The sequence below is a fragment of the Musa acuminata genome, chromosome BXJ1-10, assembly GCF_036884655.1.
Source record: "Musa acuminata AAA Group cultivar baxijiao chromosome BXJ1-10, Cavendish_Baxijiao_AAA, whole genome shotgun sequence".
In the NCBI taxonomy this organism is placed as follows: domain Eukaryota; kingdom Viridiplantae; phylum Streptophyta; class Magnoliopsida; order Zingiberales; family Musaceae; genus Musa; species Musa acuminata.
In genome coordinates this window covers 35,453,828-35,467,090 of record NC_088336.1, presented here as the reverse complement: position 1 = coordinate 35,467,090, position 13,263 = coordinate 35,453,828, and the positions used below count along the sequence as shown (strand labels likewise).

Below are 13,263 nucleotides of genomic sequence, written 5' to 3'. Positions count from 1 at the left end.
TATTTGTTAAATCAGAATAGAAAGGGCAGAAATTTTTTTGTCACTGTGACACTGTGGCGCTTGAATAATTTCTTTTCCTAGTGGCCTTACAAAAAGAGAATATCTTTTAGGAAAGGATATCTTTTTCTTGTAAATGTTTTTTGGCTTTATAGACTGGTTCAAAGAAAAAGTAAATTGAAAGTTGTATAGTTTGATAGGAGGTCTTCCCAGTCTTTCTTTGAGAAGTTAAAATAATGTTCTCTACAATTTAATCTCTCTTGATCCTTCTTTACTTAGAATCTGAAAATGTTATTTACTGTACATGAATGGATTTCCTTGCACAAAAAAAAAGAAGTCATGTTGGTCTTTTTGTTGTTCTTATGCGATAAACCTATCGGCCTTCCTTTTCTCGGTCCAACTGGTTTTTTGAATTGTATGTAAAATCATAAATCTGATATATGACATCATAAATATGAAATTAAAAAAAAAATTGATACGGCAAAGGTTAATCGGTCAGTTTTGCTTGCCACTTTTGTTCTTTTCCGTAAAAAAAACATGCTTTAAATAGAGTAGAGTGAATGAAAGCTATCAAATGTGATTGCTTGTTGGAGCAATCTTCAATTATCATCACCAGTCCAAAAAACAAACCAAATAAATACATGAAGTTCATCATCCACCAACATCAGGGAAAAAGAGAGAGAGAAAGAGAGAATCAAGATACTAATACGAATCCCAAAGCTCCACATAAGCATCATCTCCGATGCTCTCGTCAGCTACGTAGTATAAGTTTCCAATAGTCCCTTCCTTCTCAACCAAAAATATTTACAAAGAGCTCAAAAACAAAAGCACACGCACTTCCACACCCACTGCTCTAACTAACTAACTCGTACGAGAAATAAATATTAAGTAGACAGATGCAAACTCCAACTGAACATGCGTTGCTGAGTTGACTCATTTGGTCGTGCTTCAGAACTTGGCCGACTTGATGCCATCCGGTCTGCAACCGAAGCCGTTGCGACGCCGCCGAAACGACATCAGCCCGTCCGATACGGCGCTGCTACCGTCCGCCTCCGCCCCGAACCCGTGGGCCGCCATTGCCGCCTCGTCGTCTTCCTCCCCCCGCATCGCCCTCACCGCCCTCCTCGCCATCTCCCGCAGGGGTCCTCCTCCGCCGCCCTCCGTCGCCACCTTCATCAGCACCTGTTCCGCCCCCGCAGCCTTTGCCAGACAACGGAACCGCAGGCTCCCCTGGCTCATCCAGTACAGAGCCGCCACGCATTGCTCCTCCGCCGCCGTCAGTGGCGGTCCCTTGATCAGCCTCACCAAAGCGGTCACCGCGCCTGCACCCATCAGCGCCGCGCGCCCCTCGTTGCACCCGGCCAGGTTGTGGATCACCATCGCCGCTATCGTCGCTGGCCCCAGGCCCTGCCCCTGCTCCCCCGGAGCGGCTGCATCCTCCTCGTCCCTCTCTGCCGCCACCGCGAGCAGCGCGTGCGATGCCCCGGGAGTGCGCGCGATTTTGGACCGGTTGGCAGCGGCGAGGGAGAGGTGGTAGAGCGCCAACCCAGCGTCGCGGCGGGCGCGGGGACCGTCGGCGGAGGGACCGGCGAACATGTTGAGGAGCGGCGAGATGGCCCCCAGTACGCCGATCGCGGCGCGGTTCTCGTCCTCGAGGGCGAGGCCGAAAAGGGCACCGGCGGCGTGGTCGCGGGCCTCCGGGTGGCCGCGTCGGAGCACCTCGACGAGCGCTGGCACCATGCCTGACCTCAAAATCCTAACTTTATTCACCGGTTCCAGCGATAGGTTCACAATTGCCGCGGCGGCATTGATCTGGACGGCGGCGCAGGGCGAGAGGAGCACGGGGCGTAGAGCGCCGAGAAGGCGCGGGGTGCAGAGGGCGACGCGCCGGTCGCGGCTCTCCCTCGTGGCCTTACGGAGGGCTGCCGCGGCGGATTCCTGCTGCCCGGCATCCAAATCTCTCGACCCGATCAAGATCTCTTCCATCGCATCGGTCGTCCTCAGCGATGGCGAATTGGCGACGCTTGGAATTCGCTCCCGATCCAGCCTTTCATCGACGACGACGACGACGATCTCAGAAGAAGAATAGGAAGACGATGAGTGACAAGAGGACGACGACGGAGTAGACACCGTCGAAGAGCTGGAACATTTGTTCTTCTCCCGCTCTCGCTCGAAGGGAGAGGGAGGAGTGATGAGCGTCACTTCCGATTCCGAAGCCAAAACATCATCTTTCTGACTCTTTCCGCCTTCGAAGAACTCGGAAGCTCGCACATCCTCACCTTTACCTCCATTGCAGGCTCCATCATTTTCGTCTTTTCCGCCATCAGAGGGCGTTGCTGTGGCGACTGGGACAGTGGCAGAAGGAGGAGTAGATCGATCTCGGGGCATAAGACAGCGGACGAGGGCGAGGGCAGCTTCGGTCGGGACGGGGTGAGGAGGGGGCAGGCCGCAGCGGGCGCACCAGGCGAAGATGGCGGACTTGAGGGCGGCGTTGGGGATGAGGAGGAGTTGCGGCGCCGCTGCCGGCGAGGAGAAGGGAAGGTGGAGGTCAAGGGGGAGGCCTGGCGGGGGGAAGGCGAGGTCGAGGCAGCCCTGGATGCAGCTGCGCTCGAAGGTGTGGCCGGAGGGGACGATGACGGGGTCAGCCATGATGGAGCGGGAGATGGGGCAGAGGAACTCCACCGGCATCTCCGTCGTGAAGGAAGGCGAAGACGAAGCGGAGTGCGACGGCGAGGAGGCGGCGGCGGCGGGACGGCGGAAGGAGAACTTCCACCGCAGCTTGCTGCTTCCCATGTCAGCTTGCTTCCCTACCCCCAATCCAGCCAGTTCTTTATCCTTCCATCCTCTTTTTTTTTTCTTTGCCCTCTCTCGGAAGAAGAAAAAGGACGACTTTACGGGACAAAAGAAGAGGGGAAAGAAGAAGAAGAAGAAGAAGACTTAATGTCGAAGACATGAATGATGATAGAAGAAGCCTATTTATTATAGAAGTATGTCTGTAATCTATCATTTTAGATTCCTGTTTTCCTCAAATCTAAATGACACCCAAATAAAATCTAAACATGTGAACGGTGGATCTTCACATATTTGTATTTAGATTGTAAAGTTGTCTTAATCTAGTGGACTAGTAAGTAGTATAGGTGTAATTCATAGATGTTTTGTGAATATTAAGTAGCACCATTTTTGTAGTAACACGACTTTTTATTTGGAGCGTGAAAGATTGATTGATGGTGAATGAATGAATGAATGAATCATCAGTAAGTAATTCTTGTCCCACAAGTTAATTGATGCATAACTATTGGGCTCGCTTCCTTCTTAATTTGAAGTTTCTTCTGCTCTTAAACCAGTGAAGTTTCCACTCTACTGACTCGAGTGTCAGAATCTAGTAGAAACTAGTCAGTCCGAAGACAAAAACACACAGCCTTTAGCCAATGAGTAAAGGCTTGATGTCGATTCTAAACATGGAAATTCCACCAAACGAGTAAGGTTTTATGTGACTTACATACGACATGTATAAAAATGAATCATCTTTTTGATCTTGTCTTCTTCTTTCCTCTTGCATCCATGTATTATATTCTTTCAACCCAGAATACGATGAACTCCATGGTTGATGAGCATCTTATTTTTTGTTTGTGTCTATCTGACAAGACAAATGGCTCGTTCCTCCTTTGATGTCGGGAATGTTTCCCATGCTCCCATTATTAATTTATGACACAACACACAGTAGAAATTTGCCTTCCTCACCACGAGAAGGAGATTATTTGACCCAATCAAAGCAGAGAAGAAAGATGACTGACTGTGGACTCCGTCATGAAAGTTCTTTTAAGATTGATTCTGACATGCCATTCGAATGAATCGGTTGCAATTCGCAGACATCGTGAAAACGTATTGCAACACGAGATTAATGTCAACTTTTATCATCCTGTGGACATAACTCTCCTAAGTAACAAATATAAGTCTCCTAAAAAGAAGTTGTTAATGAAGCAAACGAGCTTTGTAGCAAATAATACTAATAATATTTACAATCGATGTATGCCATGAAGGAATGATCTGAATACAACATCGAAACATGTTGTCTTTTATTTACACCACAAACAAAAAAGCTGTCTGTGGCTTGACAGATAGAACATGTACAGATGATAGAACACGAACGAGACAAATTTACCTGAGGGGTTTTCGTTTGTGGTGTGAAAACATCGAGTGGTATTTGTGGAAGAACCTAAGCATTCGAGTTGGTGTGAGATTCTATTGGGTCCGTCAAAGTGTTCCCACAAGGGTGAAGAAGCTAATTAGACACCCAACCAAAAAAGATAAGATAGGATCGATGGAGGAAAAGTTAGCTCCATATCTTCCTGTCTGTCTGACTATGATCTTTTTTCACACCTTTGCAACTTTTTCACAGATTTGCCTGCTGAATAATGTTCTTGAAAAAGGAGGGAAAAATTACAAATTTATGTTATCAGGCCATCATTGTTCTTAAACTATAGTGCTACTGGCCAGTGAGGGTCATTGATGCTTCATTTTCATTGAGTTTGTATTGGACCTCTTATCACACGACAATATGTATAGTCTTTAAATCATATGTATATATATATATATATATATATATATTATATATATATTATATATATATTATATATATTATCTTGTGATAATTGTTCAATATTTAAGAAAGAAAGAAAGAAAGAAAGAAGAAGACACACAACAAACAAGTGTTTGGATGTGTTTTCCGGGTTGAGTGACCGATGAACGTGTCTTGCTTAATCCACCACAGCTCTGAATCGTTATAATATTCAAATCCATGCAATGAATGAGAATTTTTTTGTGTCGTGGAGACAGAGAGACGAAGCTGCACGTTGAGAGTCCAGAATAATTTTTGCTCTCCTCTCTCTATGGTTGGGAGGCCGCTTTATGCTGGTCTGCTCGCCTTTATCCTCTTCATCTTTACTTTTTGTTGCTTTGCTTTCTTGGAGCAACCAATGGAAGTTGCTGCGAGTGTCGCGTAGATAGATGTCCAAAGAGACCACCCACAGACGACGAGGAAGTGAGCAAAAGTGATCGATACATAAAGCTGCTCGTGAAAGTTTAGGGAGGATCCGGTGGGGGGCCACCGGGATATTCTGCATTGTGCTAGGCGAGGCATACTGCATCTTAAATCCTTCTTCTTTGGATGGAAACAAACATGCATACATACATTCATTCATTAAACTCGAGTTCCATTGGAAAATGATGTTAAATATGCTCGACCATGAGCTCTCTGTTATAAATACTTCAATGTTAGGATGACAAAGGAAGAAGCTGGGAGTCCCATTCAATTCAAATTGCTTGACAACAACAAATCATCAAAGTTGCTGAGAAACATAATCCTCAAATTTGAAAGTCATGAGGCAAAACCATAATGACAAGAAATTGATACTAGCCTAGTAGGTAGCAATACAACTAGTGCAGAGAAAACTCAGAAATAGCACCTGAAAACCTAAGAGAAATTTACACTTTTAATACATGAATGGTTCACAAAATTTCAATAAATTGTTCATTCTAGAGGCATTAAAAAAAAAACCCTCTGATGTTTTAACTACCTCACTTGAAAAAGAATAAGGGTCATTTGTGTAGTTCCCACGTCAGAAATCTGAAAGTAGCATCTCAAGTTGCTTTTCCCCAAGATAGTTTCTGTGATGGTACTTCAATATCTTTTGTGTAAATACTAGTAAGAGCCAAAAGCAGCAAAACAAATACTACTTGGGCACTCATAAGACCAAAATGACTGATACTGTTGCCAATTTCCATCCAACTTCCAGTGTTGCGAACCTGTTTGGTAAAGATGAACATGAGTAACCATGATTACTTTAATAATCTATGTGGCTCAGCTTTCAAGTCTTTCCAAAGACATTTCTACTGAGTTCTATAACTTTTCATTAAATATCACGCTGAAAGCTCTTGCAATCTTTATTAACCAGAAATTGTCCAATAAAACTGACATAAATAATAATTGGACCAGTTCGGGAATGGTCCCTCAACGATAGTTCACTTGTAATTTTCCCATCTCAATTGAAGAGTGCTACAGGACTTTGAGGAAGATAATTTGTGAAGTAACCACATCAAAGAGAATAAATTTGAACTACATATAAAAACGTTTGAAGCATAATTTCCATTAAATAGTACTTTCAAGAGCAAAAAAACATACGGTTTCACCCATGAAGGTGTCTATAAAGGCATACATACATGTGTTTAAATCATAGTTACTATCTTGATCAACATGCAAGTTTTTATCAGTAGGATAAACTAATTGATGTGATGTAGGTAATAAACTGCAAAACAATATTATCAACGGAAGCTTACTCCACACAGAAGTTTACAGATTTCTTTTCCTTGATCTCTCTCGTTCTTTCCATTCGGTCATTTGATGGAGCATCGCTCTCAGGCCAACACCTCAGTATCCTGTCAATCATTTTCATGCATCACAGCCACTCATGCACTGAGGTACAGCCCTTTCTATCTCATACATGCGTAGTGTGGCACCTCCTCGCTGCTTTTCCTCACAAGGCAGCTGTAGCAAGCGCACTGCTCAGCACTCTAGTCTCTCCATCACACACAACCTTTCTCTAGGCCTCACATGTTCATGGCACAGCACTATCACTATTCTCACCTTCACAACACATCACACCTTAATCACCTTTCCCTATATCTAGAGAACAAAAATCATACCAACAGCTAAGCTAGGATATATTCCTAACTGGACCAGGACTTGTGTAATCAATCAATCACAAAATGGTAAACAGTTATCTTGTTCTATTTCCTCGACTCCCTACTGTCAATCTAACTTTTCATCATTTGACCCACTTGGTTGGGGACTTCAACTCAACATGTGATATCTATGAAATTTCTCAACTAGAGATTTGGCTGCCATAAACTGAGTTATCAAATAAACAGGAGCATGTGCAATGGTAATACTTGTTTGCTTAATTTAAGCAGCAGCCCAAGAAATTGTAGGGTCCCATTTGTGAAGATCTGGCAGAATTGACAGAAATAATATTTTAACTTGACAAATGTCATCAAGACTGGAACCTTGGACCTTTTTTTATGAAGAATAGGTGCGACATAAAGATGACAATATATGGATCAAGAATCTAAATACCAGTCATACACCGGTTTTAGTAACCTATTAGACTGCAACTAGCATACATCAGATGGTATGTTGACATGTACCCTCTAGTCACGTGATTGATATGGCAGTTAATACAAGTAAAATTTCAACTATCATTATAATTCCATAATTTGGACAATATAAGCATATGATGACCACACCATAATGTTGATGCCTTTTTCAACCCACCTTCGAGTAGGGCCTATAGCTAGAGATAGTATATGTCATTACCTACCTCCAAAATGGACCAACTTATTGTTTCCTTTTGGACCTAAGCCTTGGCAAGGTCATCATTGCTTTGAGACTCATGGAAACTTCTCTTGCTTAGGATGCATATAACTACATTGGTAAGAGCTTCATACACTGAGCCACCTTTAATATGGCTTCCAAATTGTGATGCTTATGTTCCACAAAATATTTCACTTTAATATGCCAAGTATATTATTCATGAACATATATGTCCCCATTTAACTTTATAGTGCAGGTTAATACATGGTCAATTACTGTCATAAAATGGTAGATTATATGGCAAACAACAATATCTTAATTAGCAATCTTCATGGATGCCTCAAATGATTCATCACTTCTACATCTTTGCAGATAAGATCATGCCAACTCTCTGTTTTAAATGTGAAAGGGGGCCCAATCCCAGCTTCTCACTGTTTGATATGAAGTACAAAAAGAGGTAATGATCTGCCTGTGTATAGGTGATCTTCGCTTAATCAAGTATGGAAAGCTGAAGTGTCCAAGCTTTAGTAAAGATACAGTGGCAGCATTTGCCTATGAGAAAACACATTTCAAGTGAAAATATATAATGTTATAAAGAACAGAGGCTCTGCCTTAACTTCAGTGGTTTTGAGATCACCTGTGTGTAGGTGATCTCAGAACCACTGAGGTAACAATCTGCCTGTGTGTAGGTGATCTTTGCCTAATCAAGTATGGAAAGCCGAAGTGTCCAAGTTTCAGTAAAGATACAGTGGCAGCATTTGACTATGAGAAAACAAATTTCAAGTGAAAATATATAATGTTATAAAGAACAGAGGCTCTGCCTTAACTTCAGTGGTTTTGTGTTCACCAATTAATTCATATAGTGAACCTTGAAAACCTGCATATTAGTTAGAGTTCATGACTTGACATCAGCATGAAAGGTGTATATGTTAGTCAAGAAAGAAAAGAAGCTACCATAGATTGGTGTGCAGATTGCATGTCTTTTAAAGAACCTAGCATATGAACTATGCAAGTGCCTATCAAACACTGCAAAACTTCCAGCTATAATTGGAATGTGTGAAATGAAATGCTCTAATCTACACTGAAACTACAGTAATATAATACAAAGTACAATAATAAAACCCCCAAAGACAACACAAAATTACTACAGATATACATGGTGAAATAGGAAGAGCAGCATACCAGGAAAAAGAAATGAATTGTCATTAGATCTGAAAATATTATAACAATAAAATAGCATCCAAGTCTTGGAACTCGAATAAGCTTGGATATTGCACTAAAGACACATCTGCAGCAAGCAAAGAACAATGAGACAGGAAGAGGAAGTAAAGAACCACAATAAAAAGTTGCTTTCAGAATATTACAAAGTTTCACAGGTATAACTGACAGTTTTTGTGTAATAACTAAACAAGAGTCAAAACAGCAACAAAACAAAAGTTCTATTTAAATAGCTTGAGCAATATAAAGATTATCCACGTTACAATCCTTGACTATTCAGGTGACAGCGCAACCAAAATAGAAAGATACACACCAAGAATATCTAGTTATTTCCACAAATTTAATTCTTATTCAATTGGATTCTTCAAATTGATATAAAAGAAACTAGATGAGAACTTATTATTAAGGAACAGCTTATACAGAGACATGTTAAATGGTAATCCAGGATCTGCAGATAAAAATTAATGATAGTCTAGATGTGTATCTTTGTGCTGTGCCCATAACCAAAAAAGGGAAAAAATAACTCATAAAATAAAAGCTCACGTTATTTTGATCCCTTTCCAGGAAAGTGCAGTTATAAGTAGCAAATTCAAAACTCCATATGTATATAAAAATGAATAAAAAAATCACTTCTGATGCTCAATATCATTTTTTTTTCACCAATTGCTAAAAGATGAAATTCCGTAAGAGGGTTTCATTGCCACAACATGAGGACATGCAGATTTCCTGTCGCCTGAATTTGTCATGAAAAAAGCCACAGTACCAACACCTTTGCTAATATGCATGCATCAACAACGGTATGTAAGCATGACAGTTGACACTTAGCTACAAGCAGCACCAGTAACCACGGGCATGATACACACCAACTATTAGAGGGCAACATGGTTGAACCATATTTCATTATTCTACACCTATATATCCTAACAAACAATTAACACTCTCCTCCATTACTTTCGAGACTCAAGCTATAGTTCTATGTTCAAAAGTTCAAAAAAAAGAGAACTGCAACTCAGCATATATCCTTGAACTTGTATATGAAAGGAAAAAAATCTTGGATCACATAAGATCAAAAGTTCAAAACCATCATGCCTGAAGCAAATCCTACCTCAAGGAGAGTGTAAAAGGATTATATATAGAATTACAAGACGATATGGTGTAATTTAAAGTGAGATATGTCACATTATAGTAAAGTGCTCCAACCCTTTAATGGTTGGTGCAAGATTAATGCTGATGGTGCTTACAATGAACGAACTAATGATCGGGGAGCTGGGTTTTTATTGCATTTAAATGATGGCACTTGTCACATGGCATGATGCAGGTTCATTTCAGAACATGGCTGTTAGTATGATGAATTGGTGGTAATCAGAGAAGGAATACTTCTTGCTATATAGAAGGGATCTAAATGAATTGGCAGTAATCAAAGAAGGAATATTTCATGCTGAAGGAGGATTTTAAAGAATTGAAATTAAAATGGATGCTGGGATGTTAGTCAAAATCCTTAACAAAGAAAGACCAGCCACCATGGAGGCTTACTATAGGCAGGTAAATCCCACATCTACAGAGTGTGCACATTGGTTAGCTACATATACTAAAAATTGTAAATGTAATAAGATATGGAGACCTAATTGGTCTTCACTCCTGAGAACTGGACTCCTGTGCATGGATGGGCAAAGTGTGCGTTGCATTAGATTATTAAAGTAGTATAGCTGATTTACTGTTTTCGAAAAATAAAAGAAAATATTATGGGGTCTAGATGTTCCTGAAGTCTGAAACTAACTTTGAGACAGACCCAAGAAATCTAATGCTAGTTACATGAGCCAACTGGAATGCTCATATGTACAGGAGCAAGAAAAAATTGAAAAAAGATAATTGAGACATAAAGCTAGCATTTGCATACAACAACATTAAGAAATTTCAATTGACAGAACTATGTCATACTTGTACAAAAATAACAAGTGTAGAAGCTTAGATATAAATCAACAAATAAATCCACCCATTTCAGCCAAAGAAAGTCCATTAGGTGAATGAATTTTCGAACTTCAGTTATATATGATACATTAAGTTGAACTTACATGACAAGCAAAAATGGAATGAACAACTTGAAAATAAGCAGTGCTGCCATTAGAAACGGCTGGAAGCAGAAAAGAATTAGATTAGCATTAGTGAGAAATGAGTATTTACTATTTAATAACAGAATTACCAAACAATTACATTAGGTAAGTGAGAAGTTAGGGAATGCTTACGCTGAAGATTGTAATGAAACGGTAAACTGATGAAATCTCAAAGCTTGCAATACTTGCAAAATTACCAGTTCCAAAGAAGGCAATATTGAACAAGACCATCTGCATAATTTAACATGAATAAACATTGGGAAACTATATGCATATCCTCTTGGAGAAATTTATTATTTTTGTTTGCACTGATGAACTAGTTCCAAGTTTACTTGATTGCTGGATGTGAACAATAATTGACAGTGCAAAAAGACGTATAAAGGGGAAACAGAAATTTCCAGAGGCAAGAAGTGCATGAAATTAGGAATCACAAAGTCCTCGACACACTTCGTCATACATACAAATATTTGACTTCTCTTATTGCAGAAGTTTGCATAGAATCATATACATTGTTCCTTATTTTTACAAGACGGAATATATACATCAAATCAAGAAGATCACAGAACTCATTCAGAACTTGCTTGCTGAATGGTCTAAATAGAACAAGGCAAAAGACAGGAGACAAGTCTTTCAGTTTAGTGGAGTTACTAAGTATATACATTTCTAGATGGTATTTATAAACCACAGAATCAGTATATATGGAATAATGTATTACTTAAATATAGCAGTTAAAGCATTCAAGAAGCATATCTCATGTTCCATAAGACAATACAACATCATGAGAGGACCAACCCAAATTTCAATAAACAACTACCAAATGCAGGAAACTACCATAAATTATGCACCATAAAAGGGTACTTGCCTCATAACTACAAATGTAAAAAACAGCTAGTCAATGGCAGCCATGAGTTCATCAAGTATCTTGTCAATAAATAGTGAAATCAGGTCTTGTAAACTTATTGAACAAAAATATGGATGAAATTTAAATGAAGCTACCAATAATTCATAGCACCAAAAACATACACTTCCCAGTTGGCATATTTCACTGTTTCATATTTCCTGAAGGAGATTAAAAAAGCACTACCTAAAACCTCTAAGTAGATAAATTGTAGAATAAAGATATTAGGTTGCAACACTTTGAGGCCAACCAAGATTAGTCAAATCTCATGTCAACTTATCACATTCCCTTCCCTGGTCCCCTACTCCCATGCAACATACTCTCACCCTAAGCTTCATCTCTCCAAGCCACATGGTTGCTTTAATCTTGCTTAACATACACTGGTTCAGGTTAGGTAATAGCCTTATAGGCATAGAAGACAGAACATGATTAGGCTGAATAAAAACTGAACCAAGCCACTTGAATTGCAGCCTTGGTAGACGTGCTTTTCCATATAATGATATGACCAGAGAAAATAATCTAATTGGTGAAAGGCAACAAAATGTTTTCCATAAATTTGTAAATAGTGCATTTAGTGAGTTCTTTAAATCTTTCAACTGCTCTACTAGTAGTGATCTTAAGAATATGTATAATGTGATCTCATTATAAAATTCTCAATAGTGGATAACAGAAAATACTAATGCTCGTCTTGCACAAGATTTGTGATAAAGGCCTTCATCAAATTTAAGAGAAACATTGGAGCGGATGAGAGCTGTAAACTTACATGAAGATTAAAGTGACTCACAGGACCAGGAAAATTTGTGCTATGGATGGGATTTCCCGTCAAAAAAAGCAAATGCTGAATAGTAGGTGCTTGCAAGAGGGAGGATTATCTGCTAGGACTGAGATGGCTACCATGATTATCTAAAACATGTAATTATCTACAAGAACTACAGATGTAACTTAGCACAATCTCTTAAGAGCCATTGTTAAATGAATTAAATATCACTGTCTGATACTCCATTCTAAAAATGTATATTTCTTTTTGCTTTAATGCATAGAGCATAAGTAGAGAGTCTTACAAAAACGAGAGGAATTCTTATATCAGAAAGCTGCAAATATCTTGCATTATAGCCACCATCAGTTGGGTTATCCTCCAGGTTTCTCACATGTAAAGGTCCTTGGCATTCAGCAGAATATAGATTCACACACTCGAGCAATATCCATCCCATGAGTACCAGAGCAAGTGCACTGTAAAAGACAGCTTCATATCTGAAGAAAGATTGAAATATGCAAAAGATCAGATTATCTTTCAAATGCTAAAAAGTAGGACTGACCATATTTAGCATGATACAGAGAAAGAGGCTATCTTACCCAATGGACAGTAGCAGGAATGGTGGAGCAAAACCCAAGAAGATAGACGTGAGACGAGAGAGGATACTAGGTGGGGAAAACAATGGTAAGATCATTGAAACAACTGTTGAGAAAACAATAACTTGAGTTGGTACCATTCATCATAAGCACTTCTTTAAGGTATATATCAAGTATCAACTAGGATGGCATAAAATATTACAAAAAGACAGCAACCATTACAAAACCCTATTAAAAGTTCTGTTCGGTTAAAATATTATGCATGTTAATAAGATCAACTTAACCTAACTAATTCAAGAGCCATTGAGTCACTTTTTTAT

At 39.8% G+C, this 13,263-nt stretch overlaps 2 protein-coding genes across 3 annotated transcripts in view; both read right to left on the bottom strand.

The window, feature by feature from the left end:
• Positions 1-661: 661 nt before the first annotated feature.
• LOC103969716 (U-box domain-containing protein 41-like) lies at positions 662-3,015 on the bottom strand. Its single transcript, XM_009383352.3, has one exon. It carries the CDS (start codon positions 2,788-2,790, stop codon positions 946-948), a length of 1,845 nt encoding a protein of 614 aa, XP_009381627.2. The 5' UTR covers positions 2,791-3,015; the 3' UTR covers positions 662-945.
• Positions 3,016-5,333: 2,318 nt separating this feature from the next.
• LOC135594730 (GPI ethanolamine phosphate transferase 1-like) overlaps positions 5,334-13,263 on the bottom strand; it is a 37,854-nt gene continuing 29,924 nt past the window's right edge. For both annotated transcript variants that reach the window (XM_065085212.1, XM_065085213.1), the window contains 6 exons: positions 12,947-13,049; positions 12,655-12,844; positions 10,828-10,926; positions 10,657-10,715; positions 8,549-8,654; positions 5,334-5,802 (listed from right to left, as the gene is read on the bottom strand). In XM_065085212.1, coding sequence (XP_064941284.1) covers positions 5,638-5,802; positions 8,549-8,654; positions 10,657-10,715; positions 10,828-10,926; positions 12,655-12,844; positions 12,947-13,049 — 722 coding nt within the window. In that variant the 3' untranslated portion in view covers positions 5,334-5,637. The remainder of the gene's footprint in view (positions 5,803-8,548; positions 8,655-10,656; positions 10,716-10,827; positions 10,927-12,654; positions 12,845-12,946; positions 13,050-13,263) is intronic.

Bases quoted from the DNA above. Each gene is read 5' to 3' on its own strand.
- LOC103969716 (XM_009383352.3), bottom strand. From the start codon at position 2,790: ATGGGAAGCAGCAAGCTGCGGTGGAAGTTCTCCTTCCGCCGTCCCGCC.